This window comes from Chelonia mydas, chromosome 18 (genome assembly GCF_015237465.2).
Source record: "Chelonia mydas isolate rCheMyd1 chromosome 18, rCheMyd1.pri.v2, whole genome shotgun sequence".
NCBI lineage: Eukaryota > Metazoa > Chordata > Testudines > Cheloniidae > Chelonia > Chelonia mydas.
Genome location: NC_051258.2, coordinates 12,265,694 through 12,281,298, shown reverse-complemented (window position 1 = coordinate 12,281,298; position 15,605 = coordinate 12,265,694). Strand labels below are relative to the sequence as shown.

At 45.9% G+C, this 15,605-nt stretch overlaps 1 protein-coding gene across 4 annotated transcripts in view; it reads left to right on the top strand.

Moving 5' to 3' along the window:
* Positions 1–998: 998 nt before the first annotated feature.
* The window catches only part of PEX14 (peroxisomal biogenesis factor 14), a 196,956-nt gene continuing 182,349 nt past the window's right edge, over positions 999–15,605 (top strand). For 2 of the 4 annotated variants that reach the window (XM_043531590.1, XM_037881462.2), the window contains exon 1: positions 1,116–1,229. Coding sequence is in view for 2 of the 4 variants with exons in the window: in XM_027826787.3 (XP_027682588.1) it covers positions 1,194–1,229 (36 nt within the window). In the remaining 2 variants the exon portion in view is untranslated. Of the gene's footprint in view, positions 1,230–15,605 lie in introns of all 4 variants that reach the window. The other 2 variants (XM_043531589.1, XM_027826787.3) reach the window with 2 other exon arrangements.

Below are 15,605 nucleotides of genomic sequence, written 5' to 3'. Positions count from 1 at the left end.
AAATAAAATATATGTACAGCTCTGAGTATGCTTCTGTGAACATATGAGTGCATCAGTATAGCCCCAATCCAGTGAAGGAACTCCATGCACGTAGGACCAGGTCCTAACTTTCCTCATGTGAGTAGTCCCATTGAAGTCAAGAAGAAAAGGAGGACTTGTGGCACCTTAGAGACTAACCAATTTATTTGAGCATGAGCTTTCGTGAGCTACAGCTCACTTCATCGGATGCATCCGATGAAGTGAGCTGTAGCTCACGAAAGCTCATGCTCAAATAAATTGGTTAGTCTCTAAGGTGCCACAAGTCCTCCTTTTCTTTTTGCGAATACAGACTAACACGGCTGTTACTCTGAAACCTGTCATTGAAGTCAAGAATATAGTTACTCACTTACATAAATGTTTGCAGGATCTGACCCATTATTTGTCTTGTTTAGCACCTATCACACTTTTGGGAGCTATCAAAATAACATAATAATGAAAAATAATTGTGTGTGTAAACCAAAACAATGAAATAATAGGCAATACGACACCACTGAAATCAATAAGAGTTTTGTCATTGACATAAGCAGAAGTGGACTTTTAAATCCCTTTTATCAAGTCTAATTTAAGGTGTGATCTTGTAGGATCACTCACATTGGCAAGCTTATTGTTTTTACTCATTAAAACAGTCCCATTGAAGTCAACTAACTAGACTAAGGAGGATTTGTTGCTGTACAATTTCCACTTATTATTATTAATATTGATAGCTATGACAGTAAATGGGCTTTAAATCCTGCAGGCTAATCCATGCAGATGAGGCCTCAGTCATTTTATAAGTTTTCTTAAATACATTATAACATAATATACTAAATATGGAACACACTGTATATATGGCCATGAACTATAAATAAATAATATGGAAGCAATAGTGGATAAATCAGTGGCTTTTAATTATGCTATGACCAAAAAAATAACCTCAGGGCTAATAAGCAAATGCATGAAAAATAACGTCAGAGCTGAAACTGCTCACTACCGCCCCACAAGCTGTGCCCTGCGATGGAGCTCAGAGACAGGACAGACTCATTGCAGGTAGGGGTCAAGGCAGTCCCCAGGGCTGAGGCCTATCAGTTTATCGGAAAGTGACTGCTTCTGCCTGAGCTCGGGGTTGAGGTAGTTCCATCCATAGGGAAGGGGATGGATTAGCTGGGTCTGGAAACATGGCCTCCTCAGAGCAGGCGGAGCAGCCCAGTCAGGTAAACGGGGCCGGAGCCTTCTCCTCGCGCGCTGAGAGCGGGGCCGGGCTTTGTGCCCCACCCGGGGGGAGGTGTGCTCCCCCTGCTCCCTACATAACTCCCCGGGAGGGGAGGTGTGTGCCCCCTGCACCACTGTCTGACCCCACCAAATGGGGAGGGGAGTGTGCCTCAGCCCCCCCGCCATGTCACCTCCTGTGGGGATGGGGGTGTGCCCTGTCCCCTGTGTAAACCCCCCCATGTCACCTCCTGTGGGGATGGGGGTGTGCCACCTGCCCCCTGTGTAACCCCCCCCATGTCACCTCCTCTGGGGATGGGGGTGTGCTCCCTGCCCCCTGTGTAACCCCCCCATGTCACCTCCTCTGGGGATGGGGGTGTGCCCTGCCTCCTGTGTAAACCCCCCCCATGTCACCTCCTCTGGGGAAGGGGGTGTGCCCTGTCCCCTGTGTAACCCCCCCCATGTCACCTCCTCTGGGGATGGGGGTGTGCCCTGCCCCCTGTGTAAACCCCCCCCATGTTACCTCCTCTGGGGATGGGGGTGTGCCCTGTCCCCTGTGTAACCCCCCATGTCACCTCCTCTGGGGATGGGGGTGTGCCCTGTCCCCTGTGTAACCCCCCCCATGTCACTTCCTCTGGGGATGGGGGTGTGCCCTGCCTCCTGTGTAAACCCCCCCCTCCATGTTACCTCCTCTGGGGATGGGGGTGTGCCCTGCCTCCTGTGTAACCCCCCCCACCCATGTTACCTCCTCTGGGGATGGGGGTGTGCTCCCTGTCCCCTGTGTAACCCCCCCCATGTCACCTCCTCTGGGGATGGGGGTGTGCTCCCTGTCCCCTGTGTAACCCCCCCATGTTACCTCCTCTGGGGATGGGGGTGTGCCCTGCCTCCTGTGTAAACCCCCCACCCATGTTACCTCCTCTGGGGATGGGGGTGTGCTCCCTGTCCCCTGTGTAACCCCCCCCATGTCACCTCCTCTGGGGATGGGGGTGTGCTCCCTGTCCCCTGTGTAACCCCCCCATGTCACCTCCTCTGGGGATGGGGGTGTGCCCTGTCCCCTGTGTAACCCCCCCCATGTCACCTCCTCTGGGGATGGGGGTGTGCCCTGTCCCCCGTGTAACCCCCCCATGTCACCTTCTCTGGGGATGGGGGTGTGCTCCCTGCCCCCTGTGTAAACCCCCCCATGTCACCTCCTCTGGGGATGGGGTGTGCGCCCTGCCCTCTGTGTAACTCCCCCCATGTCACCTCCTCTGGGGATGGGGGTGTGCGCCCTGCCCCCTGTGTAAACCCCCCCCCCCAAGTAACTTTCTCTGGGGATGGGGTGTGCGCCCTGCCCCCTGTGTAAACCCCCCCCATGTAACCTCCTCTGGGGATGGGGTGTGCGCCCTGCCCCCTGTGTAAGCCTCCCCCCCATGTAACCTCCTTTGGGGATGGGGTGTGTGCCCTGCCCCTTGTGTAAACCCCCCCCATGTCACCTCCTCTGGGGATGGGGTGTGCGCCCTGCCTCCTGTGTAAACCCCCCCCCATGTAACCTTCTCTGGGGATGGGTGTGTGCACCCTGTCCCCTGTGTAACCGCCCCCGCATGTCACCTCCTCTGGGGATGGGGGTGCGCGCCCTGCCTCCTGTGTAAACCCTCCCCATGTAACCTTTCTCTGGGGATGGGGTGTGCGCCCTGCCCCTTGTGTAAACCCCCCCCATGTAACCTCCTCTGGGGATGGGGGGTGCCCCCTGACCCCTGTGTAACACCCCCCCTCTCCCTGTGCCATGGATCCCCCTCACCTATACTCCTCCACCCCATGGGAGTTTGCGTGTATGTGTATGCATCAAAGTCCCCCTCTTCCTTCCCCAACTTGTGCCCTTTTGCTCTCCAGGGAAGGGAGTCTGTGAGCCATGTGTTAGAAAAGTGCATTGTTGCTCTTTCCAACGGGGAATGCTGAAGCTCTGTAAATGACTCCATTCCCATCGTATGAAACCTTGGTCTACCTTGGTTGTGACTAGAGAGGGAGTTGCCTTATTTGGCTGCAGTGTGTTTTTTCCCCAGATTGTTTATCTGGTCTGATAGGCAGGGGGCATGCATGATGCCGTTACTGCTAACCATAGACTTTCCAGAATCGGGCCTCTTAGTCCCACTCTCTAGTCTGTGCTTTAGCAGGAACTGATTTATGAGGCTCAATATGCTATAATAACAAAATGCAGTTCTGAATGGGAGAGACATTCAGGCCAGGCCCCTAGACAGTGTTTTTATTTCTGGATCTTTAGGTAAAATTTGATAAAGCTTTTGAAATAGAAAAAATACAGTTAGAGAGAGAAGAGAGATATGATTCATTTCAGCTGGGATTTGGAATGAGTTAGTCAGTGAGGTAGTGTGTGATAATTATTGTTTTAGTTGGCAGGTGTGATAGAGAGGAAGGTTTGTGCGCCAGCTGTGTTAAGAATATCGCTGCGATGAGTACAACATAAATGCCTTGATAGACTGAGCCCTGGTCTACACGTCAAGTTTAGATCGACATAGCTACATCCCTGAGTGCCGTAGTTAAGCCGACCTGACCCTTGGTGGAGATGTGGCTAGGTCGACAGAACAATCAACCTAGCTACTGCCACTTGGGGAGGTGGATTACCTGTATGACATTCTGGGGTGCAATCCAGATCAGTGAGGGACTGTGTCACCCCTGCCTTGCAAACTTGGGTGCCTTGCAATGCTGTGCTACTGTAGCTCCCACCTGGGCCACTCACTAACAGCCTTCCAGCAAGCAGATAAAACCCTGGATGTCTGTGTATATCAGCAGCCTGCCAGTCAGTCACACTCTGGCTTCTACCAGCCTTGGTTACCACTTGCATGATGACTCCAATACACTCCCAGTCCCTGCTTTCCCATGAGTTCTGCACTGTCCAGCCCTCTCCTTGACAATCCAGATATATTAGGTCCTTTGCCCCTCTACGGGGATCAATATACAACAGTTTGCTACCATAAATGGAGTTACTCACACAGTTCACAATGCTGGATTACTTTTGATTAAAGAATAAAACAAGTTTACAAGGAGTTAGATTTTAAGTTAGTACAAGTATAAAGCATTAGAGTCAGAAATGGTTATGAGAGAAATAAAGATAAAATGCTTCCCATTACTAAACTTAACACACTAGACTTGGGTCCAGATAAAATTCTTACCACATGCTCCCAGCAACAGAGCTGACCAGCTTTCAGGCCAGGATCTCTCCCAAAGTCTAATGGCTGCTTCTGTTGTGTTCTTAGGTGAAAAAGAGAGAGAAGGATAGGGAGAGAGAATGTGGGTGTTTATGGCCCTCACTTTTATAGTTCAGTCACCCTTTGAAAAGCATTTTTGTGAGGAAAGGAGTACTTGTGGCACCTTAGAGACTAACAAATCTATTTGAGCATAAGCTTTTGTGAGCTACAGCTCACTTCATCCGATGAAGTGAGCTGTAGCTCACGAAAGCTTATGCTCAAATAAATTTGTTAGTCTCTAAGGTGCCACAAGTACTCCTTTTTGCGAATACAGACTAACACGGCTGCTACTCTGAAACCTGTCATTTTCCTGAGGGTTACCTCTAGATAAAGTTCATTCCCTCTGTGAGGGTGGAGTCAAGGAGTCTGGTGGTGAAAAAGATTCCATGCTGTTGTTTGCTAAGATACAAATCTGTTTGTTCTAGCCCCCATTGCTTGCCAAAGAATGGCCACTTGATAGGTGATTGCCCATGAGATTTGATGACACCTGGCTAGGGGCATTAGCTTGTCCTTTGTCTTTGAGAAACAGGTTTTCCCACTCCCCAGACTTGTCTGGTAAACACACTTCAGTCATGATTTCAGCTTATGTTCATAACTTTACATATAATGTTGCTACATACTTTCATCATGATATTATTGATCAATGCATTATTAGTTTTCAAACGATATCTCACAAGGCATATTTTGTACAAAGATTTTTACAAAAGCATGAAGGGTGTGGAAAAACCTCTTCAGCTGATGTAGGAAGCGTCTACACTATGGCAGTACTGTGGCATAGTTGCAGTACTGCGCCTGTGCCACTGTAGCACCGACATGCCCTGAGTGGGGAGGGAGGTAGGGACACACAAGGCCAGTGAGGTTGGCTGGAGCAAGCTCTAGGAGGGTATTAAAGGCTACGAGGACAATTTTAAACTGGATCCTGGAGCGAATGTGGGAAGCCTGAGAGGAGATGGAGGATGTAGCTGCTCTGTATGTGTGCAGTTCTGCACATGGTGGTACTTGGGAAGCCGATAGAGGAGAGAGCTGAAGTATAATGAAGAGGGGAAGGGAGGTATGAAGGCCTGGGTGAGGTTTCAGCAGCAGGGAGGAATGTGATGAAGTTAATATTTGCCTCCAGGAGAGTTCATGGTCTCCTAGGCCTTGTCCACATACAAACTTGGACTTGTTTAACTAAATCAATGCAAACCCCTAGATGAACGCTCTTATTTTGGTTTGAGAGTGGCTATTTTGGATTAGTTTAAATTGGTTGGAAACAGGTTTAAACTAAACTTTTAAGTTGATAGTAATGAATAAATCAAAAGTGAGGAATTGTAGAAAATTGGTACAGGAAACACAAGGATAAATCTTTGGCCAGCAGAGTTAAGGACAATAAGAAGGCATTTTTAAGTACTGGGAACAAAAAAGAATCCTAACAATAGTACTGGTCCATTACTGAATGGAAATACTAGAGTGATCAATAATAACAAAGAAAATGCAGAAATGTTCAATAAATATTTCTGTTCCACATTTGGGAAAGAAACAGACGATGAAGTCATATCATCTGATAACACTTTTTCCATTCCACTGGTCTCTTAGGAGGATGTTAAACAGCAGCTACTAAAGTTATACATTTTTAAACCAGCAGGTCTGGATAACTTGCATGTAAGAGTTTTAAAAGGCTATCTGAGGAGCTCACTGGACTGTTAATGTTGATTTTCTTGGAACATGAGGAAAGTTCCAGAAGACTGGAAGAAAGCAAGTGTTGTGCCCGTATTTAAAAGGGGTAAACAGAATGACCTGGGTAATTATAGATCTGTCAGTCTGACATTGATTCCAGGCAAGATAATGGAGCAGCTGATATAGGATTAGATTAATAAAGAATTAAAGGAGTGTAACATAATTAATGCCAATCAACATGAGTTCATGGAAAATGGATCCTATCAAACTAACTTAATATGTTTCTGGATGAGATTACCAGTTTGTTGATAAAGATAATAGTATTGATGTAATATACTTAGACTTCTGTAAGGCAGTTGACTTGGAACCGCATGACATTTTGATTAAAAAAACGAGAATGTTACAAAATTAACATGGCACACTTTACGTGGATTAAAAGCTGGCTAACTGATAGGTGTCAACATGTAATTGCAAATGGGGAATCGTCAAACAGGTGTTTCTAGTGGGGTCCTGCAGGGCTTGGTTCTTGGCCCTACACTGTTTTTAATAATGACCTCAAAGAAAACATTAAATCATCACTGATAAAGTTTGCAGATGGGACAAAAACTGGGGGTGTGGTAAGTAATGAAGACTGGTCAATGATTAAGAGCAATGTGGATCAACTGATAAGCTAGACTCAAGCAAACAATATGCCTTTTTATATGGCTAAATGTAGGAACAAAGAATGTGGGGCATTACTTACATGATGGGGTACTCTATCTTGGGAGGTAGTGACTCTGAAAAAGATTTGGGGGTCATGGCGAATAATCAGCTGAACATGGGCTCCCAGGGCAACACTGTGGTCTAAAGGGCTAATGCAGTCCTTGGATGAATAAACAGGGGAATCTCAAGTAGGAGTAGAGAGGCTATTTTACTTCTATATTTGCACTGGTGCAATTGCTACCGGAATACCGCGTCCAGTTCTGGTGTCCCTAATTCAGGAAGGATGTTGATAAATTGTAGAGTTCGGAGAAGAGCCATGAGAATGATGAAAGGATTAGAAAACATGCTTATAATGACAGACTCAAGAAACTCAATCTGTTTATCTTAACAGAGAGAATATTAAGGAGTGACTTGATTACAGCCTATATCTACATGGGGAACAAATATTTAATAACTGGCTCTTCAATCTAGCAGAGAAAGGTATAACACGATCCAATGGGTGGAAGTTGAAGCTAGACAAATTCAGACTGAAAATAAGGTGCAAATTTTTACAAGTGAGGGTAGTTAACCATTGGAACAGTTTACCAAGGCTTGTGGTGGATTTTCCATCGCTGATAATTTTTAAACCAAGATGAGATGTTTTTCTAAAAGATCTGTTCTAGGGATTATTTTGAGGAAATTCTCTGGTCTGTGCGCTCTAGGAGGTCAGACTAGATGATTGCAATGGTCTCGCCTGGCCTTACAATCTACGAATCCATAAAAATGCAAGTAAGGCTGTTCATGCAGAGGTTTGCACTGGTTTAGATACATTATTTTAAACTCAAATCTTTGCTTGAACCAGTGCAGATCTCCCCGTGGACCCAGCCCGAAGGTGATGCTAGCATCTGATGAAGTGGGTTCTAGCCCACGAAAGCTTATGCCCAAATAAATTTGTTAGTCTCTAAGGTACCACAAGGACTCCTCATTGTTTTTGCTAGCGGTTTAGGGTCAGGTTTGCTGGACTTTCGGCTTTTCACTGGCCAACCATCCTTGGTGGTACTTTTTGGAACAGGCAGTATGTGCCATTCTCACTCACCTGGGTGAACATCTCAGCAGGATGAAAATTTGGGAAAGATTGGAACTGACGTGTGGGTCATCTGGGAAATCTTCCCGGGCTATTAGCTTTAAGCATTCTAGAAAGAGTCTGATAAACTGTAGTGCCACCTGGAAAGTCTGGTTGCCCGAGAAGTAGTCAGGGTTCTCGTGAATTGCCTGGAGGGACAAGGAAGTTATGTACACTGTCATCTTCACCCATCCCCCTGTTGAGACCTTTTATTACAGCTACCCAGAGCTGCAGTGCCCCAAAAGGAGGTTTAATATTTGAAAATGGAAACTCCTCTCTTTCTTGTACGTCTAGTAAATGTGACCTAGTGTTTGGCTCATAAGAACTTCCTGGGTTTTAATCCCAGCTCTGACACTGACTTCTCTGTGACCTTGGGCAAGACATGTCACCTCTCCCTGTCTTGGTTTCCCAATGTGAAAAATGGAGATGGTAATAGTTAACAAGTTCATAGGGTGTCAGCGTTTGTAAAGAGCTAAATGGTGTTATTACTCTGTCCGCTTTCTCGCTGTCAAGAAGTGTTTGAGATAGGACAGAATATTCCTTTCGCTGGCACATGCTGCTGAAGAGTAATTGTTCCACATTAGGGCAATTATTGTCTGTTTAATTGCATTGGGGAGGAGGGAAATTGCTTCTCTGGATGGGCTGGAATAACAATGTTTTGCTGCCTGAAGTCTGTGGGGGTGGAAGGGGCTGGCTAACCCCTTTCTTGCTGGACTCAACTGCAGCCTGTGTGGAAGTGCTGGTTTCCAGGCAGTCGCACTCCCTAGGGATGTTATCACTCCAGGAGTGATCCAGCTGATACATAGGGCAGCTCTGGAGGTGTGTGTTGCCCCAGGTGTGTGAGGCAGCACTCAATGTGTGGTTAAAGAGCAGCTGCTGATCTGTGGTAGTTTTAAAAGGATATTCTACTTTGGAATAATCCTGCTTGCTTGTGACATTTTCTCCCCTTCCCTGCTCACTACTCTGTGCACCCAAGTGGAAATTAATTAGGATCATTGTTGTTTTCCACATCCATCAGCTTTGGCTGCTGTCTTCCCCACCTGGAGTCCTCACCCTCTGTCTGTGACATTGTTAACATTTCCACTGCAGTGAGTTGAGTCCTCAGGCAAGGCTTGATCCTGTGAGATGCCAAGTGCCCTCCCCTTCCATTGATCTCAATGGGATTTGAAAGCACCCAGCGACTTGTAGTATTGGGTGGAAGAAACACAGAATTAAGCCTCCAAGAAAGCAATAGACAGCAGGGGTGGCTGGCCTCTTAAGGGAGACATTGTTGAGCTAAAAAAAGTCGTAACAGATGTCTTTACCAATATGACTAATGCAGAGTCCAATCCAACTTTCATTGAAGTCAGTGGGAATTTTAAATTGAAGCTGAAAGAACTAAAAAATGAATTGACTTTTTCCCCATTGATGCTGTTTGTTTGTTTGCACATAGTTCAGCATGAGGGTGTTGAGTATTATCACCACCCTGTGTGGTCTGTTAATACTGAGGGCATGGCTACACTGGAAACTTCAAAGCGCTGTCGCGGGAGTGCTCCCGCAGCAGCATGCGAGTGTGGTCACATGTGAGCGCTGGGAGAGAGCTCTCCGAGTGCTCCTGGTAATCCGCCTCCATGAGGGGATTAGCTCCGAGTACTGGGAGCCTGTCTACACTAGCGCTTTAAAGCGCTCAGACTTGCTGCGCTCAGGGGGGTGATTTTTCACACCTCTGAGCCAGCAAGTTAGAGCGCTATAAAATGTACGTGTAGACAAGCCCTTAGTACTCAGCATGATTCCTGTTAAAATTCTAAAAAGGCCATAAATGTTTCTATTGGGGTTTGTAAAAGATTTATTTTTTGTTTATTAAATATACTTTTGGTGCCCTCTTAGACTCATGGACGGTGACAGTGCCTCCTTTAATAAATCAAATAACAACAAAGATCCTTCTTTTCTGTGAATGTCCCTAATAATAAAATCAGGGGAAGAGTAGAGAGACAGTGCAAAGAGATGAGCAGGACTGTTTTTAAAAATCAGTTTTCCAATTTTCCTTTGGGCATCAGCTTTTCTGTTAACTCTAAACTCTATGGCAATAGACTTGATGACTCAACTCAGCAAGCCACCAGCCCTGGCCTCTGATTTTTCTAACAAACACTGAATCCCTATACCACCGGAAAACCTAAAATTTCTTTTAAAACATTTGGCAATGATGCTGTTGCTTAGATAACAATGTTCTAAATTTCCAAGCCACTTGGTTTGGGATACAAATGACACCTAATTGGCTGTATAATCACACACACAAGTTGAGACTCTTGTCACCCAGAAGTTAGCATGTAGTATGTCTGTGTGAGTGAGAAAAGGATTAAAACTATGGAGCTGCTGTCTGAGTGGGTGTGGCATTCCCCCAGGGTACAGTCTGGACCACTGAACAGCTGTGTCGCCTTAATTCTCTAACATGGGGTGCCTTTTACACTGCTATGCTGTCAGAACTTCTTCACCTGGCCTGCTCAGACAGCCTTCAGCATGCAAATTCACTCCCAACTAAATACAGTAACTCCTCACTTAAAGTCATCCCGGTTAATGTTGTTTTGTTGTTACGTTGCTGATCAATTAGGGAACATGCTCGTTTAAAGTTGTGCAATGCTCCACTCTTACGTTGTTTGGCTGCCTGCTTTCTCCACAGCTGGCAGCCTCCCTATGCTGCCCCCACTCCAGTGCCTCCCACCTGCCAGCAGACCCCATGGATCAGTGCCTTCCCCCTCCTCCCCCCCTGCCTCCTGCCCATGGCAATCAGTTGGCTTGCGGCGTTTAGAAGGGAGGGGAGGGAGGGGGAGCCTGCATGCCAAGTCCTCGCTCCTGCCTCCAAAACGCCGCAAGCCAGCTGATTGCCATGGGCAGGAGGTGGGGGGGAGGGCGGAGGAGCAAGGACTTGGTGTGCAGGCTCCGCCTCCCTCCCCTGCCTCCCAAACGCTGCAAGCCAGCTGATTGCCGAGGGAGGGGGGAGGAGCAAGGACTCGGCGCGCCTCCCCCCTCCCTCCCCTGCCTCTTGCCCACGGCAATCAGCTGGCTTGCGGCGTTTAGAAGGGAGGGGAGGGAGGGGGAGTCTGCACGCCAAGTCCTCGCTCCTCCCTCCTGCCTCGAAAACGCCACAAGCCAGCTGAATGCCGTGGGCAGGAGGCGGGGGGGAAGGGGGGGCGCCGAGTCTTTTTGTCTGGCCAAAAAAAATTTCTCTGGAACCTAACCCCCCCATTTACATTCATTCTTATGGGGAAATTGGATTCGCTTAACATCGTTTCACTTAAAGTCACATTTTTCAGGAACATAACTGCAACATTAAGTGAGGAGTTACTGTACATGAGCATTGTGACCAGTCACTCATGGATTACATACAGGGGGATACCTGCAAATTCTTAGTCCCAGCCTTGTCTCCCCCCACACCCACCAAAATGTGTGTCTTGTACTGTGCAGCACACTACTGAACAATGCAAGCTCATAGAAAGTCTGTCATTTCATCAAAGGAAAATGATATATGCACCAGTCTTGGTTATCCCAAATGGAGCTTCCCACACACTTTAGTCAAAACGTGCTGGTTAAGATAAAACAATTAGATAAGTTTATTAACTACAGAAATATTTTAAGTGGTTATAAGTGATAATGCATAAAAGTCAAGATTGTTTACAAAAGAAATAAAAGAGTAATAGGCAAGCTAATACATGACTTAACAAGCTAAGTGAACGTAGAAGCAAAGGGTTTGCCTCAGCATACGCTGTTGTACATTTCACAGGCTGGGTCTCCTTCCAGCCTGGGACCACTCCCCACTTAGTTCAGTTCTTTGAGAGTCATTGATGTAATGAGCATAGAGGTGGGAGGAGGAGGAGAGGTAAAATCAAGTCGTTCTCTCCCCGCCCCGCTTTATAACTCAATTTCTTGTGCTAGAAACATCCTTGCTGAGTCACGGTGACCTGAAGTCTGTTGTGGATGTGATGTTTGAAACGTTCCTGTGATGCAATGTAAATTTCTTATTCACACCTTCCCATTGGTGGAGAATAGCTGCTTAAGTAAGCGATAACCCTCTTGACTTCGTTGATAACTGTCTGGGGGTGCCAGTGTGTCTTTGTCTCTGGAAAATCTGGTTTGTGCCTGCTTGTCTTAACCTTGGAGCATGTTATAACAAAGATACTTAGTAGAATCTAATATGTTCTCATACAATGTTGATACACACATTTTACCAAGACAATAATATTCAGCAGATTATGAGTCTTCAATTAATATCTCCCAAGGCACACTTTATACAAAATTTATCATAGTCTAATAAAAGTGGTGACCATAATAGTATAGACCATCACATGGGACTTGGTACTAATATGGTTGCTGCATCCACTAGGGTAGGATAACCCATAAGCACAATGCTTGCAGTGTACAAGGTTTTTCTTTTCTGCAGTATAATGCCGCAGAGCAGAGTGGGCTAAGGACAGGCGGAATCTAATTTTAATGTCAGAGACAGAAACAGGAGAGATGGTGATGTAGATGGAAGGCACTGGTGATCTACACCTTTCATACTTACCAATGCAATACCTATGATTAAGCGTGGAGATAAAGGAGACCACCAGGACCTAAATATTAAAATGTTACATGTGTGGCTAAAAACACTTTTAAAGCCACATTAATCTGGTCTGGGGTGGTCCCAATGCCCAGCTGTTTTTTGTTTTGTTTTGGGGGAGGAGGTAATCAAAGCAAATGTAGTGCTTTTACGGCTGCAGAGTCTTAATTCCTCTAATTGTTTCAGAGGCAATATCAAGGCAAGCTTACCCCAAATCTGCCAGTGTCTCTTGCCTGTTTATCTTCTGGCCTTTCTGCTGAGGCTGCAACAAGGGACGGGGTGTTTTGTAATGTAGACACCTGAGCTCTACATCCAGCCTCCTGAACAGCCATCACATGGCAGTAATATATTGTTTCAGCCTGTGAACTGGAGGAGAAATGCTCCATGTCATATGAGACTAGCTCCTTAAACTTTGAATTGTCCCTTGAGTTTCTTGTGTTTGAAAGCTTTGCTGCAAGGGAAATGCACCATCACCATCTCCATCTCCATTAAAAACAATAGTAAACATGGCTGATACAATCGAAATACCATAAATAACTTGTAAGTCAGATGCATATGGTCAGTCTGTTTAAAGGCAGCTCTCAGAGTGCTTCAGTATTTGTCCTATGAGTATTCAGAATTCAAATTCCTATTGATAAGTGTAATGTATGGTTTCCCATAATAACCTGCACTTTCTATGGAGGAGTTAATCATCCAGCATCAGACAACGTCCAGGAATAACCAAATGTTCCACATGTGCTGAGTGAGTTTACAGCAAATATTGGTTAGACTCCAGAAGAAAGTGCATATGGGCATATTTAGGGCACTAGTGGAATGTCCTACAGTTGTACAATCTGCAGTAGTTAAGTCAGGGAAGTAGGTTCTTTTCTATGTTTTGCTACTGACTTGCTCTGTGATCTTAGGCAAATCGCTTAGCCTCTTGTTGCCTCAGTTTCCATATCTGCAAAATAGGAATAACTAAACCTCACATTAGGTGTGTGAGGCTTAATTAGTACTCGCAAAATTGCTTTGAATTCCTTGGAAAGAGCTACAGAAAGGCCAGACATACTTATTCTGAATAACCAGTTTTTGTAAGCAGAAGATCTGTGGAGTAGTGGAGGAGTAATGCTCCACAAATGGCTCCATAGCCACATGTAGCTTTTAGGGTTTCATCAAGGGTTTTTCAGTGTGCCTTTTGCTCTGCCTGTTCTCAGAAATTCTGATCCAAACCCCATTGAAGTCAATGGGAGTCTTTCCATTGACTTCAGTGGGCTTTCAGTCAGCACCAGAGACAGCATAAGTGTTAACCACAAGAGGGCTCCCAAAATGGCGCCTAAGTACATTAGGTGTTGGGGTGAGAGCATGGGGAGAAGAGGTACCAGTGTGTCAAAGTAAGTCCTGGAGGATCTTGTGGCCTTGGTGCTGTGGCATTGTGTCAATATGTGGTGAGATGGCCTCAGACTCTATGCCCTAGTTATTTTGTAGTTTATAGACTCCCTTTGACTAAGTAGCTCACCAGCTGTGCAAGGTTGTGTTCCGCTCTCATAGGATCTGTCTGCTCTAATGTAGGCTTTTGTTAATGTGTAGTCCCTCAGGATTGTAGAAGGGAGACCTATATCACACACAGACTCCTACTGTTCTTCACCAGGATTTGAAAGGTGCACCAGATACCTGTTAGCCAGAGGACAAAAGGAAAGATTTTGGGGAGGGCCACAAGCTACATCTGGAGGCAACACCTCCATTATTTTTTTCTGGTGCTTTCCCAGGCATCAACATGGTAAACCTGACCTGATTCTTGTAAGTTTCACGCTTAACCCTTGGGTTCCAAAGAACAGCAGAAAAACAGTCTAATGTTGTGTCCGTTCACTCAGCTTTCCCAAGCATCAGAAATGAGCAGCTGCAGAGGCACTGGAGCTGACTTACTGCAGACTTGAGCAGTCACTATTACGTAAGTTACACTTCATGTTTGGTAGGTTTTCTCTGCAATCATAAGGGCCATAAACTTAATTTAAAAAAAAAAACAAAAGCTTAAAATCTGCAGAAATTGGCTGCTTATATCCTCAAACTCACTAGAGAGAACTTCACACTCATTGGTAGTAAATAGGTAAATGGATGTTTCAATATCCGTCCTCCAGATGATGCACAGTCGGAGCTTGCAACATTGTTTCTAGATTTGGAAGAGTGAAATCTTAGCTGTCCAAACTGTTGGGAATTGCGTTAGAGGTTGGATTTGGTGCTGTGTGCTTAGCAACGCAGAAATTCTAGTTTGCCACCTGCTAAAGGTGGGGGAGACTGCAGGGTTATCAGTTTCATCTCTCAGAAGGGGTGATGCTGACAGAAGGTGAACCTGGTTTTTTTCCAGCATCGTTCTCTGCAGATTGTTCATAACTGCTGTTAACTGAACTCTGCTTAGCTCCCCAGACCAGATAACCACAAGGCCACTCCCAAGGCTCCTAGAGTGACAAAAATGAGCAGGTAGGACTCAGGATCCTTATACCTGAGCTCCCATCTTAAACATTTGACCAAATTCCCACAAAGTCCTGAAGAAAGGTGGCCCCACCACACTTTGATATTCTACTCTGTGGGTTCCCTTTCCTGAAAGCCTCCTCCTGATCTTAACCCTTTGGACACCAGCATTTTCCAGAAAACCAGCCAGACTACAGAGTATTTACTATGAGGTATGCAGCTGTCCGCAGTCTTCAAGGGGTTAACTTAGCCCTGATCTCTAAATAAACCACACCAACTGTATTTTTGTTTTAATCTCTAGATTTTCCCCACTTTTTTGGAGGCGAGACTTTAAGCTCACTTGGTGGCTTGTCCTGACCCTGCTATAAAATCTCAAAAGCAGGGGTGCATATACAAGAGAGGGTGAATGTGAGGCCAGTAGAAGAGCTTGTAGCTGGGGAGATAGTGTCCCTCTTAGTAGCTTGGAGATGGGATCATGCACTTTAGCACTTGGACACCCTTGTCTTGGTGCCATGTAATACTGTCTCCTGCACTCAAATAGAAGGGTAATGGGGCCTGCAATATGGGGACCTAGAGGATATATCTGAGTCCTGGTACTGCTGCAAGTATGACCAAGAACAATGAAGTTGCAGTGAAGTGAATTATTGGCACCCTCTTGTGGTAA